We start from the raw sequence: 11,976 nt of genomic DNA, 5'->3' as shown, positions 1-11,976 counted from the left end.
TAGCAATTCTCCAATTTAAACTTGATCTTGCACCATCAACATTAAGTTTGAGTCATACCAAAGGCGATCTTAACCATTTCAAGATAATAATGTTATTGACGAAGTGGTGTTAGCTCAGCGGTTAGAGCACCCACTACCTATGTACGAAGTCATGGGTTCGAGTCACCATGAGGGCATGAGTAAAACCTTTTTATCCTCTTTTTTATAAAATGAAGAAAAAAAAGATGATAATGTTATACCACTCTTGGGAGGCATAAACTGTTATTTTAGTAGGGTTATGTGGCTAGGTAAAACCAATATTGAATATGGTTTTGTTCTTCCATTTCCAAATGCACCAGCAAGTGAACATGACAGTACTTCGATTTAAGTCTCCATAACATTTGGAGTGTTCTATGTGACTGGCATGCACCAATCCAAATTTATTTTTATATTTATTTTATGAAATTTTATTATTAAATATTTATTAATAAGGTTAATAGATATCAAACTCGTATTATATTTCAAAAAAAATGAAAATAGCACCCCAATATAAAATTTGATTGTTGAAGACATGTATAGTCGTATAGATGCTATATGAATAGTGCTCTAAAGGAGATGCCAAAATGAGTTTAACCTACTAAAATAAGACTTCATCACTGGAATTTTTTTGGATCAATTATTTTCCGCACTAATTGAACATAAAATGATAAAATTACAAACTGTCCTAGAAGATTATTTATATCGGTGTAAATTACAGTCAACTAGCTAATAATTTTACCGTCAAATAGTACTAATGATGACAAATAATTCCCACCGGCGCAAACAACCTTCTAGATTTTGATCACTCATGTACACTCCTTACATGTATTCCCTATGCTTAGTTCAACCGAGAAATTTTATAAAAAAAAGTTGAGTTTTTGTTCGGATCACAAATCCTTTTGTGGTAATTTCCAAATTTTTTGTTCCTTTTCATTCAAGCCCTGATAAGGAAAGGAAAGGAAGAAATGGCCGCCAACCCTCCACGCAGCTCCCCTAACTTTGATTTGAAATTTCAAAACTATATAAACCACTCACACCTCTGAAGTCTGAACCCTCTCTCCTGTTCCCCCGTCTCCTCTTCTTCTTCTTTGCTTATTAATTTGGGGGCAGGGTAAAATCAAGGTGTGTTTTCCAGGAAGAAAGCAAAAATGCAAGCTAGAACCCTCCACCTCATTTCTCACTCTCTCTCTTCTCAACCTTGTTGTCTCTTCTCCACTACTCCTCCACCTTCTTCCTCTCTCTTCTTCAACCACACACCTCGATTTCCGAGCTCACGCTCACGCTGCTTCTCCTCCTCCTCAGCTTCAATACGACGCCGTCCGATTCGCCCTGTAATCGCCTGCATTGGTGATGGCGGGGCCGGAACGGACGCCATTTCGAGGTCTGGAGAAGCTGCGGAGGTTAAAGGAGGAGAGTTGGAGAGTCAGAGTATATGGAATCAGATGAAGGAGATTGTCATGTTTACTGGGCCGGCTACCGGGATCTGGATCAGCGGCCCACTTATGAGTCTCATCGACACCGTCGTCGTCGGTCAGGGAAGCTCCATTGAGCTTGCCGCATTAGGTCTTCATTCATTTCAACCTTTTTTTTTTTTTTTTTATTATGGTGGAAGAAGCTTAGCTGAGGTCTCTCTCTCTGTTTGCAGGTCCTGGAACTGTAATGTGCGATAATATGAGCTATGTTTTCATGTTCCTTTCTATTGCAACTTCCAATATCGTCGCTACTTCCCTTGCAAAAGGGGTTAGTTTAGTTTCTCTCCTTTCTCATCTATATGCACATTCATTTTCCTATACAGTATTGGTATTTCACTGTGTACGTCTCAATCATTGAAAACTTGCTTTAAGAAATGCAATGCTACATGCGAGGCTGTATCAAACAGTAATAGAATTATCGTGTTCAAGGGGACTAGATTTAATGAGGATCAGTGCTGTAACTATCTATTTCTTCAAGTCTATGTGTATACCTTTTTCGCTCTCAGGTTTTATTCTTTCATTTCGCTATGGGGTTTCAGTGTCTTTTGAAATTCCAATAAGCCCCTTGGCAAGCTTTTCCGACCTCTTTCTTTCTCTGAAACTGAGGGGCTTTTGTGATATAGATAGCAGAGCCCAAATTCTATAAAGTTGAGTCATTGTTGGTCATACACTAGTTGTAAGCTGCTACCCTTTCCACTATATTTAGCAAAATTGGATAGGTTCTATATTTAGCATAACTAGTGTTTATCTTTAGTCGAGTAATTTCTCATTCATGTATTTGGTGTGAATAGGTTTCCTTTATGGGGGCGATTCTCAACGCAGGCTACAGAGCTCAACTCTGACTGTTGTGATTAGAATCAGTACCCTTCATCCTGTTCCATGCTTATGCTTGCCATCATAATGTAATTAGAGTAAAGTTACTGTTAATTCCAAAAGCTTATGTCACTATCAATCATCGGGAAATAACTGTGGGCTGATACGTTCTAAACCAAATATCGATCTATAAGAGTTTGAATTGTTAGGAATGAACCCAAGAATTGTCAAGCATAGCATAAACACAAAGTAGGAATCAATTATGTTCATGCATCTTGTTCATATGTTTTGTCAGATATGTATGCACCATAGACTATACGACTATACTGGGTCAATTGTAAATATTTCATAGTGACATTCTACATTTACTGCAATGACATAAAACCATCTCTTTCTAAAATTAAAATAAAAAATCTCTCTGTACTTGTGAAGCCTTCTGATGTATATGTTTGATCACTAATATTTTCCTTTTGCCTTTCTTCTTTTTTATTTATTTATTATTATTTTTTTTTTTTATGCATTGTTTGACTATCTAGTATTTGTGCAGGATAAAAATGAAGTGCAACATCATATATCCACCTTGCTCTTTGTTGCATTGACCTGTGGCTTCTTAATGCTTTTATTTACAAGATTCTTCGGCTGTTGGGCACTGACTGGTAATAAGAATTGTTACAGCTAATGTTGATGTTGTTTTGTTTTTTTCATTAAGCATTTTAGCTAAACGTAGATAATGAGAGCTCTCTGAGTCTATCAAAGTAGCATTCATGACTAATGATTGCTGCAACTGTGGATTTTCAGCTTTTACTGGATCAAAGAACATACATATTATTCCAGCAGCAAATACATACGTTCAGGTGTACTTTCTTCTTTGAGCTAAAACTTGTTGGTTACTCCACTGTTCATAAAATTCTTTGGTTTTAAACCATTCAGCTGGTTTGGAAGAGTAAATATATGATCGAAGCCTTTTCTATTTATTTGTTCATTTTGTTACATTCTGTAAGCGTAACACTATTCTAATTTGTGGCAGACTTAACATTGTCTTGTCAACATATTCCGCGACCAACATGTCATTCTTTTGCTGTTCTCATTGTTCAAACTTCATATTAATCCTTTGCAAGGTCAAAATAGATAGTTGTTAAGGAAGTTCTGAATAATGTATCTGCAACATTACTGTGCCTGAAAAACTAATTAGTATGTGGAGCTCAGACAAACTGTGTATACTTGATTGGTATATTGTCATCCTCCAAGGATTTTCATTAGCATGTCCTTTTACTTCTTCTTCCACCAGTATATACCTTATCATGGATTTTTGAAACATATTTTAACACTCAATATCTTCTAAATGATTAATAACTGAATATGTTATTTTCTATTGGTAGATACGGAGTTTGGCATGGCCTGCAGTTCTTGTTGGTTGGGTTACCCAGAGTGCAAGGTTAGATATCTTGAAATAAAAATTTAAAATGATAGAAGATTTAGTTGCCCTATTTGCCCAATGTTTTTGGGGAGAAGAATTTACTGCTGAAACAAAAAAAATTGTTTGGCATGTATGGACTGAAATATGAAATTCTATCTAGTGTGTGAGTGGTTATAAAAATATCATGTCAAAAACAAAAAATATCAAACACGCACCCTCATTTTGACTTAAATTACTTATTCATTGCCTAAGGCAAAGTTATCTCTGGCAGGGAGTTTTAAATGCCAAGGTTAATGAGATTGTGAGCAGCTGTTTCATCATGTTCGTACTCTGATATTCACCATCTGTTTCCAGTCTTGGCATGAAAGATTCATGGGGTCCTTTGAAGGCCTTAGCTGTAGCCAGTGCTATTAATGGCGTTGGTGATATACTACTCTGCAGCGTTTTAGGCTATGGTATTGCTGGTGCAGCATGGGCGACAATGCTATCACAGGTATGCAGAACAACTATGTTTCGAATATAAATATTTGGTACATAATGGTCTGAATATATTATCATATGTTCTTGGTACTGACACAGAAGTTTCCCTTTCCAGTTTTATTGACTGGTGTAATTTTAGATTGTTGCAGGATACATGATGATTGAAACTTTGAACAAGAAAGGATACAACTCTTATGCTATTTCTGTTCCCTCACCCAAAGAACTTCTAACACTAATTGGGCTTGCTGCTCCAGTGCTGGTGACAATGATGTCCAAGGTTACAATTGACGCAATTATATTTCTTTATCCAGTCTCAGAGAACTCTTCAGAAGATTTGTTTAGTCATACCTTAAGGAGGGGTTCAAACAATTGAACCCCAGTCACAGAAAGAAATTATATAAGAACCAGCACTTAATTTATGAAACTAGTTCACACGACACACTAGGAAACCTCAAATCCTCTCTAACAAAGACATTGTGATGTGTAGGTTGCTTTCTACTCGCTCATTGTATATTTTGCAACATCTATGGGCACATATACAATGGCTGCTCATCAGGTTAGTTTTGGATGACCTTGTCATGTTTGTTGAATTTTCTCTTTGGAGATGAATTGTTGTTTGTATTAACTACTTGTCACTTACTCTAGGTCATGATTCAAACATTCATGATCTGTACGGTGTGGGGCGAACCTCTCTCTCAAACTGCACGGTCATTTATGCCTCAGTTGATATATGGAGTAAATCGTAGTTTGCCCAAGGTTTGTAATGACTTATGACTCGTGGTCAAATTTTATTAATATGGCAAATCTATCCTCTAATCTTGGTCATATTGGTTGACTCACAGTCATTTTCTGTATTGATCATTGTTATAATCTTCTGAAAGTTTAATGACATGAAACAGGCTCGAATGTTGCTCAAGTCACTTGTCATCATTGGAGCAATCCTTGGTTTGGCTCTTGGAACTGTTGGAACATCTGTTCCATGGTTGTTTCCTAACATCTTTACACCTGATCAGAAGATCATACAGGAGGTTGGTTCTTTCTGTTGTGAGCTATTCGTAATCTTCCTAATTTCTACTCGGTAGCATTAATTATCATGTTGGGTTTACTCTCTTCTACTAAGATGTCAAACACTTTACAGTATGTGCAGCTTTCTATTAAATCACTTCCTATAAGTAGATAACTCCTATTAAAAGAGTCATGGCCATTTAATATATCGATGATATTGGTCATCGTGAAAAGGTTTAATAACTGGTCCAGAAATATAACTCCTTTTGATATTCTATTGTGTGTTAATGCAGATGCACAAACTACTGATACCATTTTTTTTGGCATTGGCTGTGACACCCGCCATTCTCAGCTTTGAGGGAACATTGCTGGTATGTTTGGTTTTATCTTCAGTGTTATGAATTTTCTCATATTCTTATTACCAGCATTGTTGTTAGACATCTTGTGCCCATTTGTGGACCAAAACTTGATTGAAATTATGTGTCATCTATATGCTGCATTTGCAGTGGAAGTAATGGGAGGAGTTCATCCTGTTTATGAGGGTGAATGTAAGGTTGCTTGTAAATCTAATGACCATGTTATACGTGAATTGGATTTTAATATCTCTGTGGCAAAGCATGTGATGGGTGTTCTTGTAACTTGTCTTGTCTTGATCAATCACTTCTTGGGGAGAACTCAGTTTCCTCTATCTATTGAGTGTATAACTGCTACATATACACACACACACACACACACACAATCTTTCTATGCTAAGGACCTCCTTAGATTTTAAAATCTAAGGATTTCCTTGAATAACTTTTCGATCGCATATCCACATCTCGACCGTTCAGTTTTTAGGTCCTAATGTATAGATCACTTCTGCAAATTTTCAGCCAAATTGATAATCGTTAAGGTGTCGAACTAGATTAAATCAATGAACGAACCGAATCTGTCCAACCTGAACCGTTCGTGTTCATAATTGTAAATCGCAGTTTTGAATGCCTTAATGATTTTCAATTTGGCTGAAAGTTTGTAGAGATGATCTACTCATATGTGCCATGTAAATATGCAATCGAAAGTGAGTCTATTCAAGGAAATCCTTAGATTTTAATATCTAAGGAGATCCTTAGCATAGAAAGACTATATATTCATTTAACTTATAGTTTGATAATTTAGAGGACCTTCTCCTTTTCCCTTTTTTTTTTTTATTGTTATATATTTTGTATCAGACTAGTTTCTGTGTGTTTATTGATCTCAGCTGTAAAAGTTCATTTATGTACAAGAGCTGACAATTGACCTACAAATTTAACCGTAAGGAATCAAAGGCCTAAACTTAAGCAATTTAGATAATTGTGAATAGCGAGTACAAAAGGAGATTGTCATTTGGTTGCTTTTGCTGGACACTGGATGCAGCTTTTGACCCATGTTTCAACTTTGCTCAGAAATTATGGAGTAATAGTTCAGTTCTTTTGATCATATACTTGACTGCGATGTTAGGGATGCCATGTAGGCCATGGTGTATTTTCACAGATGCATAATCTTTTAAGTAAGCAAAATGACCTATCTACTCAGCAAGTTATTAAGTTTTGCAAAATATTCTGCTACTTTCTGATTATCCAAATTCCAAATTAATCAGGACACCTTCATGACTGGTGATTTGTAGTTCCAACTTGCTTTGACTTATGGTTCTTGATTTTATGCATTACATTTTAAAGGAGGTTGTCTAACATCATAGGTCATAAGTTTTCCTCTTATATCAGCGTACTGTTTGTTTGTTTGGTTCCTCAGGCTGGACGAGATCTTAGATTCATTAGTCTATCAATGAGTAGCTGCTTCTCTTTAGGTGCACTTCTGCTGCTGGTACGTTTATGTCTTTCACTTCTCTGGTGTTTTAGAAGAGTATTGATTCTTTATGTATTTAATTACCATCCCAATTTTTGTTTCATCAGCTTGTGAGTAGCCGAGGATGTGGTTTAGTAAGCTGCTGGTGGACACTTGTAGCATTTCAATGGGTAAGAGATCGTCTATAGCTTTCACATGTCTAGATATTTACGATTCAGAACTTATCTAAATACAAGTTTTAAATCTTAGGCTCGGCTTTTCCTTTCTTTACGGCGCCTTATATCACCTGATGGCATACTCTACTCTGAAGATATGAGCCGGTATAAACTGGAAGAAGTCAGAGCTGTATAGTTTAGGAATCTCACGAGTGATAAGCATACAAGATAAATGGTTGCATCTTGGTAAGGGTCAAAGTTCATGTATTAATGTCATCCTTATACGAAGTATCCAAAGATGAAGTCGACACTAGTCCTTTATTTGCAACAAGGCAGAGAGCACGACCAAATGTGGAGTCAAGATACACCGAGCACATGGAAACAACATATGGCGTCAAGAAATTAATCTCAAATAGCTGCTGGTTCGCTTTGGATCAATTGTTGTAATTGTTCTGTATGTTACAAAATTCAGTCCTAAAGTCCAAGCAATTCAAGGCTCATTCTTCTATCGAACTATTTTCCCTTTGTTCTATAATTTTTATACTTTGGTGGTGTATCAGAATAGTTCCGAAATGGGAAAGGAAATTAATTCTAGCATACCATACGCTATTTCCTCTTCAACATCAATGCATTGCTTCTGAAAATGACTCAAAATGGCTTCTCTAAATTCCATGCGGAATGAGTTTGGAATTCTGTTGAGGAAATACCCTGCAGTCCATAATATCATTGATTTGGAAAGAAAAATGCTAATACAGTTCCAGAGGTTTCCAATTTCCGAAGATATTAAGCAGTAACACCGTCATGAGGACTAGCAATAAAAGTATGGAGATTTTTAATAACAAACAGACATAAAAGACTCCTGCCAAACAGTCCAGAGCCACATTCATTCCTGCAGGTAGGTTCTCCTATCTTAGCCGCAAAGTTCCACAGATGAATCACGGGTCCAAGTAGATTATCTCTGAATGCACTGAGGCACGCCCAAGCCGGAGCAACTTTTTTAGCAGTTCTGAAGAACCATTGACAGAAGCAGGCTTAATAGTCATCCTCTCAAGCACAGGTGAACTTAAAAGCAAAAATCTAATGAAATCTAATTCAGCTTTGGCACCAGAGATGCTGGTTATTTTCACAAGTCGCAGTTTAGTGAATGACCAAATGAGGTTGTCATCTAACCAAGAGTTCACTTCTCCCACAACAGCTCGATCCTTTGGGAAGGCCTACAGAAAGCCTATAGCGTCAGAACATTGAACTTTCAACAAAAGAGCTCTTCAAAACAAATTTCTAGAGTAGAGTTGGTTTGTAATTTTTAATTTAACCCATCAAAATATTGCTTTCATCAGTAGAGCAAAACTTACTGCGATTTCTAGTTCTTGTAAAGCAGGGGAGCTTCTCAGAAGGCGTACAGCAGTTAAAATCTCCTCCAGATCATTAAAGTGTATCTCTATAGTAAGAAATTTCAGATGCAAACATGGTTTAGGCACCTTTCTTGTCAAGGCACTAACAGCCAAATACTGGAGCAGGAAGGATGCAGAAAACAGCAGACTCAGTTAATATATGATCTCAAATTCCAATAGCCATGTAAAATTGTTGACCATCTGAGAGTATGAAACCACAAGTCCATTACCTTTAAAAAGTTACTCCTGATTGCAAGTCTTCGAACACGAGGCAGGTGAAGGAAAAACAAGACCAGATTGCTAGAACTATGGGGAACCCATCTTTGGTCAACAGTAACCTCCAGATAAATGGTAACAGCATCAAGATTTATGGTGTTTTCAAGAATAACATCATCAAAACGACCCCTAAAGCCTAAGAATTGAAGTTTTGGAGCATCAATCTTGAGACGGGTGAAACCATCACAGTCTATGAAAGTCAATGTCTTGAGAAGAGGACAACAAACAATAAGATTTTCAAGAACATCTTGGGCCAAGGTAACACGCACAATATCAAGTCTCTTCAAGCTCCTGAAGCCTTTGAATGTGGGCAAAGGTTTTAGAAAACAATTCTTCAGCTTTAAATGAATCATATCTTGCCAAGAAAACAAACATGAAGGAATGTTGTAGCACTGCCCTTCGTGAAGTTCAAGTTTAAACTCTTTGATAGAGTGTCTTGATAGATGGACAATCCATCGATCGATATCTCTACTGGCTAGAAAGCCTTGTTGAGAAAGCTTGAAGCTATGTAAGGGGCCAATGTGAACTAAGAGTGCATGATCGACAATGGTCACAAAAGATGTGTGGTTTTGAGACGAGACGCACTGACCATCAAACACAAGCTGTGGAAGCTTCGCCCATCGGTACCTCCACTTGTTAGATAAAACACTTGTCCTCACTGCATCCCTAATTGGCAAAAGTAACAATATCTTTTCTATAACATCACTTGGTAAGTTGCTAAATTTGTCCAACCCCATATCCATTTTCAAACGGCACTTGGGTGGCATTTCTGGCATCTGAGATTTCAAGTAAATAAATTCAAAACTCACTGATCCAATGAAATAACCAATGATGTCAAGATCACATGCACCGTGTCCTTGAGTGTTTGAATGTTGTTCAAATTTCTACACTATAGCCAAACATGATATGGTCATTCCTAGTCTGTCATAGAACCAAATTCCAACACTACAAAACAAGATTAACATGCAACAAACAAAAATGAAGATACAAATTTAAAAAATGCAGGTTAAAAAGCACTACAAGTCTGAAACTTTCAAAAAGCAACTGAATTAGTGTAAAGCTAATTAAAAACTCGAAAGGAAGGGAGGATTCCCTAATTCCCTTCACTCCAAAAAATTGAGAACAGCACAATGCACTAGCACAGAAAATTCTCTATACTGTATGAATCAATGCAATGAAAATAATGCAAATTTCCCCAAAATAAAGCGGAAAACTTACCATCTCACTTGCCTTGTTTCAAGAAATGAAGATAGCGAGCCAAATACTAAGTACCCTTTTCTGAGATCATTGAGAATTCACCAAAATAACACAGTTTCAAACTAAATCAAGAAACTCTTATCATCTCTGACATTTTAATGCAAGAACAGGGAAGCCAATCGAGTTTGGAACAGGAGCCGAGCCCTACTAAACCCAAACAGTCCTGGGTCTTAGAGAGAGAGAGAGAGAGAGAGAGAGAGGGAGGGAACTGTTTTCCAGACCAGCTCAGTTCTGAATGTTGTAGTGTCAAAACATTTATTTTTCTCCTGTTTTTGTCTCTTTTGTAGTGGTCAAAAAAATTCTACCTTTCTCTGCATTTTCTATTTTTCTTTTAGAAAAATCGATTAAACAGTGTATGAACTTTTTCAGACTATTAACTTTTATACTTATATTTTAAAAAAATATCAAAATAGTACCTGACGATTTAAGCCCGATCCAATATTCATACCTAGCAACAGTAAAAACGTTAACTCCGTTAACTTTTCAATGGTATTTTCATCCTTCAGTATTCATACCAATATTACACACCAAATCTACTGTAGCACAATTTGGTTAGCTAACAACCTGGGTTCGACTCCCGGCAGCGGAGCTATTTTTTGTTTTGTTTTTGTTATTTTCCATCCTTTTTTCCTGTCCTGGTTGAAATCGACATCATAACCAATCCTCCAAACCCATTAATGGCCATGGCGGTGATGGCCACCAAAACCCTATCCTCCTTCCTTTCTCCCTTCACTTTCACACTACCCAACACCAACCTCCACAACAAACAAGAGCTGAAGCACTTTTACAGACCGAGAAACAAAAACACTGTCAAATCCACAAGAGGAGAGGTGAATAAGCCAGAAGAAGGAAGGCTTGCCCAACATTACATCAGTTTAGTCGCTTAGACATGGATGGTTTGTTACTCTAGTCAACTGTGAGTTTATCACCTTGTATACTACTACAAAAATTGAATCAGACGACGGCTAAAAACCGTCGTCTGATATGGAGGCAAACCGTCGTATATCGAGGCGCCGTCTGATGAAAGTTGATTGTAGGAAACCATCGTGTGAATGGCTCGACAACATGGCGGCAGCTTGTTGACAGCATTAGCTGTTGCGTGCTATTCTTCAGACGACAGGCGACTTTAGAAACTGTTGTGTGATTGCAATTCAGAGGTTGCTTTATTTTATGCCCGTTGTGTGACTTTCATTCATACGACAGTTTTTCAAAGTATCCATTATCTATTTTAAATTCAAACGATAGTTTTTATTGTTGGGTCATTGTGACTATTGTGCACATACAACAGTTTTTTTGTGGTTATTGTTGTCCTAATAGAATGATTCAATGCATTATATTTGCTGGATGTGGAATCAAAAATGACCAAATTAACAGTAACTGATCAATATATATATATATATAGAAGAAATTGTCATAATCCACATCATGCACCAAAATGAATTTTGCAAAGATAATCTTTTGTCCACAAAAGGAGTACATCTAATAATACATCGAGAAATTTACTTAAAGAGTGTCTAGCTTTGCTGCTCTCATGGCCTCATTGGAGTCTAAGGAGCTTGAAGTTTGAGGAGCTCCACACCCTCAATGTCTTCTGGAGTTTCTTCAATGGCATCAGAACTATTATAGGAGGCTCATTTGTACATTTGTCTTCTCTCTCTTTCTGTCAACTTTGGCTGTTTTCTATATCATACAGTGGTCGGGTACTTTACAGCTCCTTAATATAGTCAGTTGTCCATTGCCTGCTATAGTCACCTCCTTAATATAATCGCAGTGTGTTCATTGCCTGATATAGTCAGTTGGAACCAAGAACCCAATCAATTTAATAACACAAATTCACACAAAAATGAGAAGAATGTTAGCAATTAGAGAGA

The 11,976-nt window shown here is 37.0% G+C and overlaps 2 protein-coding genes across 3 annotated transcripts; one reads left to right on the top strand and one right to left on the bottom strand.

The window, feature by feature from the left end:
* The first annotated feature begins 1,013 nt into the window (after nt 1-1,013).
* Nucleotides 1,014-7,697, top strand: LOC112173470 (protein DETOXIFICATION 46, chloroplastic). Its single transcript, XM_024311098.2, has 14 exons — nt 1,014-1,581; nt 1,664-1,758; nt 2,851-2,959; nt 3,102-3,157; nt 3,683-3,738; nt 4,075-4,213; nt 4,340-4,477; nt 4,688-4,756; nt 4,846-4,956; nt 5,100-5,228; nt 5,499-5,576; nt 6,973-7,044; nt 7,134-7,196; nt 7,276-7,697. Exons 1-14 carry the CDS (start codon nt 1,167-1,169, stop codon nt 7,375-7,377), a joined length of 1,632 nt encoding a protein of 543 aa, XP_024166866.1. The 5' UTR covers nt 1,014-1,166; the 3' UTR covers nt 7,378-7,697.
* Nucleotides 7,698-7,876: 179 nt separating this feature from the next.
* Nucleotides 7,877-10,341, bottom strand: LOC112173471 (F-box/FBD/LRR-repeat protein At1g13570). Of its 2 annotated transcripts, none has more exons than XM_024311103.2 (4): nt 10,067-10,341; nt 8,803-9,737; nt 8,534-8,689; nt 7,877-8,395 (listed from the first exon to the last, which is right to left on the bottom strand). In XM_024311103.2, exons 2-4 carry the CDS (start codon nt 9,622-9,624, stop codon nt 8,117-8,119), a joined length of 1,257 nt encoding a protein of 418 aa, XP_024166871.1. In that variant the 5' UTR covers nt 9,625-9,737; nt 10,067-10,341; the 3' UTR covers nt 7,877-8,116. The 2 variants fall into 2 exon arrangements, with proteins under 2 accessions (XP_024166871.1, XP_024166869.1); XM_024311101.2 differs by having other exon boundaries at nt 8,803-9,624.
* Between the last annotated feature and the right edge of the window lie 1,635 nt (nt 10,342-11,976).

The sequence above is a fragment of the Rosa chinensis genome, chromosome 6 (assembly GCF_002994745.2).
Source record: "Rosa chinensis cultivar Old Blush chromosome 6, RchiOBHm-V2, whole genome shotgun sequence".
In the NCBI taxonomy this organism is placed as follows: Eukaryota; Viridiplantae; Streptophyta; class Magnoliopsida; order Rosales; family Rosaceae; genus Rosa; species Rosa chinensis.
This window is presented reverse-complemented; position numbering and strand designations above follow the sequence as displayed.

Coding starts and splice junctions, on each gene's coding strand:
- LOC112173471 (XM_024311101.2), bottom strand. Junction 8,690..8,802: donor TCAGGAGTAACTTTTTAAAG/GTAATGGACTTG, acceptor TTCCTGCTCCAG/TATTTGGCTGTTAGTGCCTT. Junction 8,396..8,533: donor TACAAGAACTAGAAATCGCA/GTAAGTTTTGCT, acceptor GGCTTTCTGTAG/GCCTTCCCAAAGGATCGAGC.
- LOC112173470 (XM_024311098.2), top strand. CDS start 1,167: ATGCAAGCTAGAACCCTCCACCTCATTTCTCACTCTCTCTCTTCTCAA. Junction 4,757..4,845: donor ATACAATGGCTGCTCATCAG/GTTAGTTTTGGA, acceptor CACTTACTCTAG/GTCATGATTCAAACATTCAT. Junction 5,229..5,498: donor ATCAGAAGATCATACAGGAG/GTTGGTTCTTTC, acceptor GTGTTAATGCAG/ATGCACAAACTACTGATACC.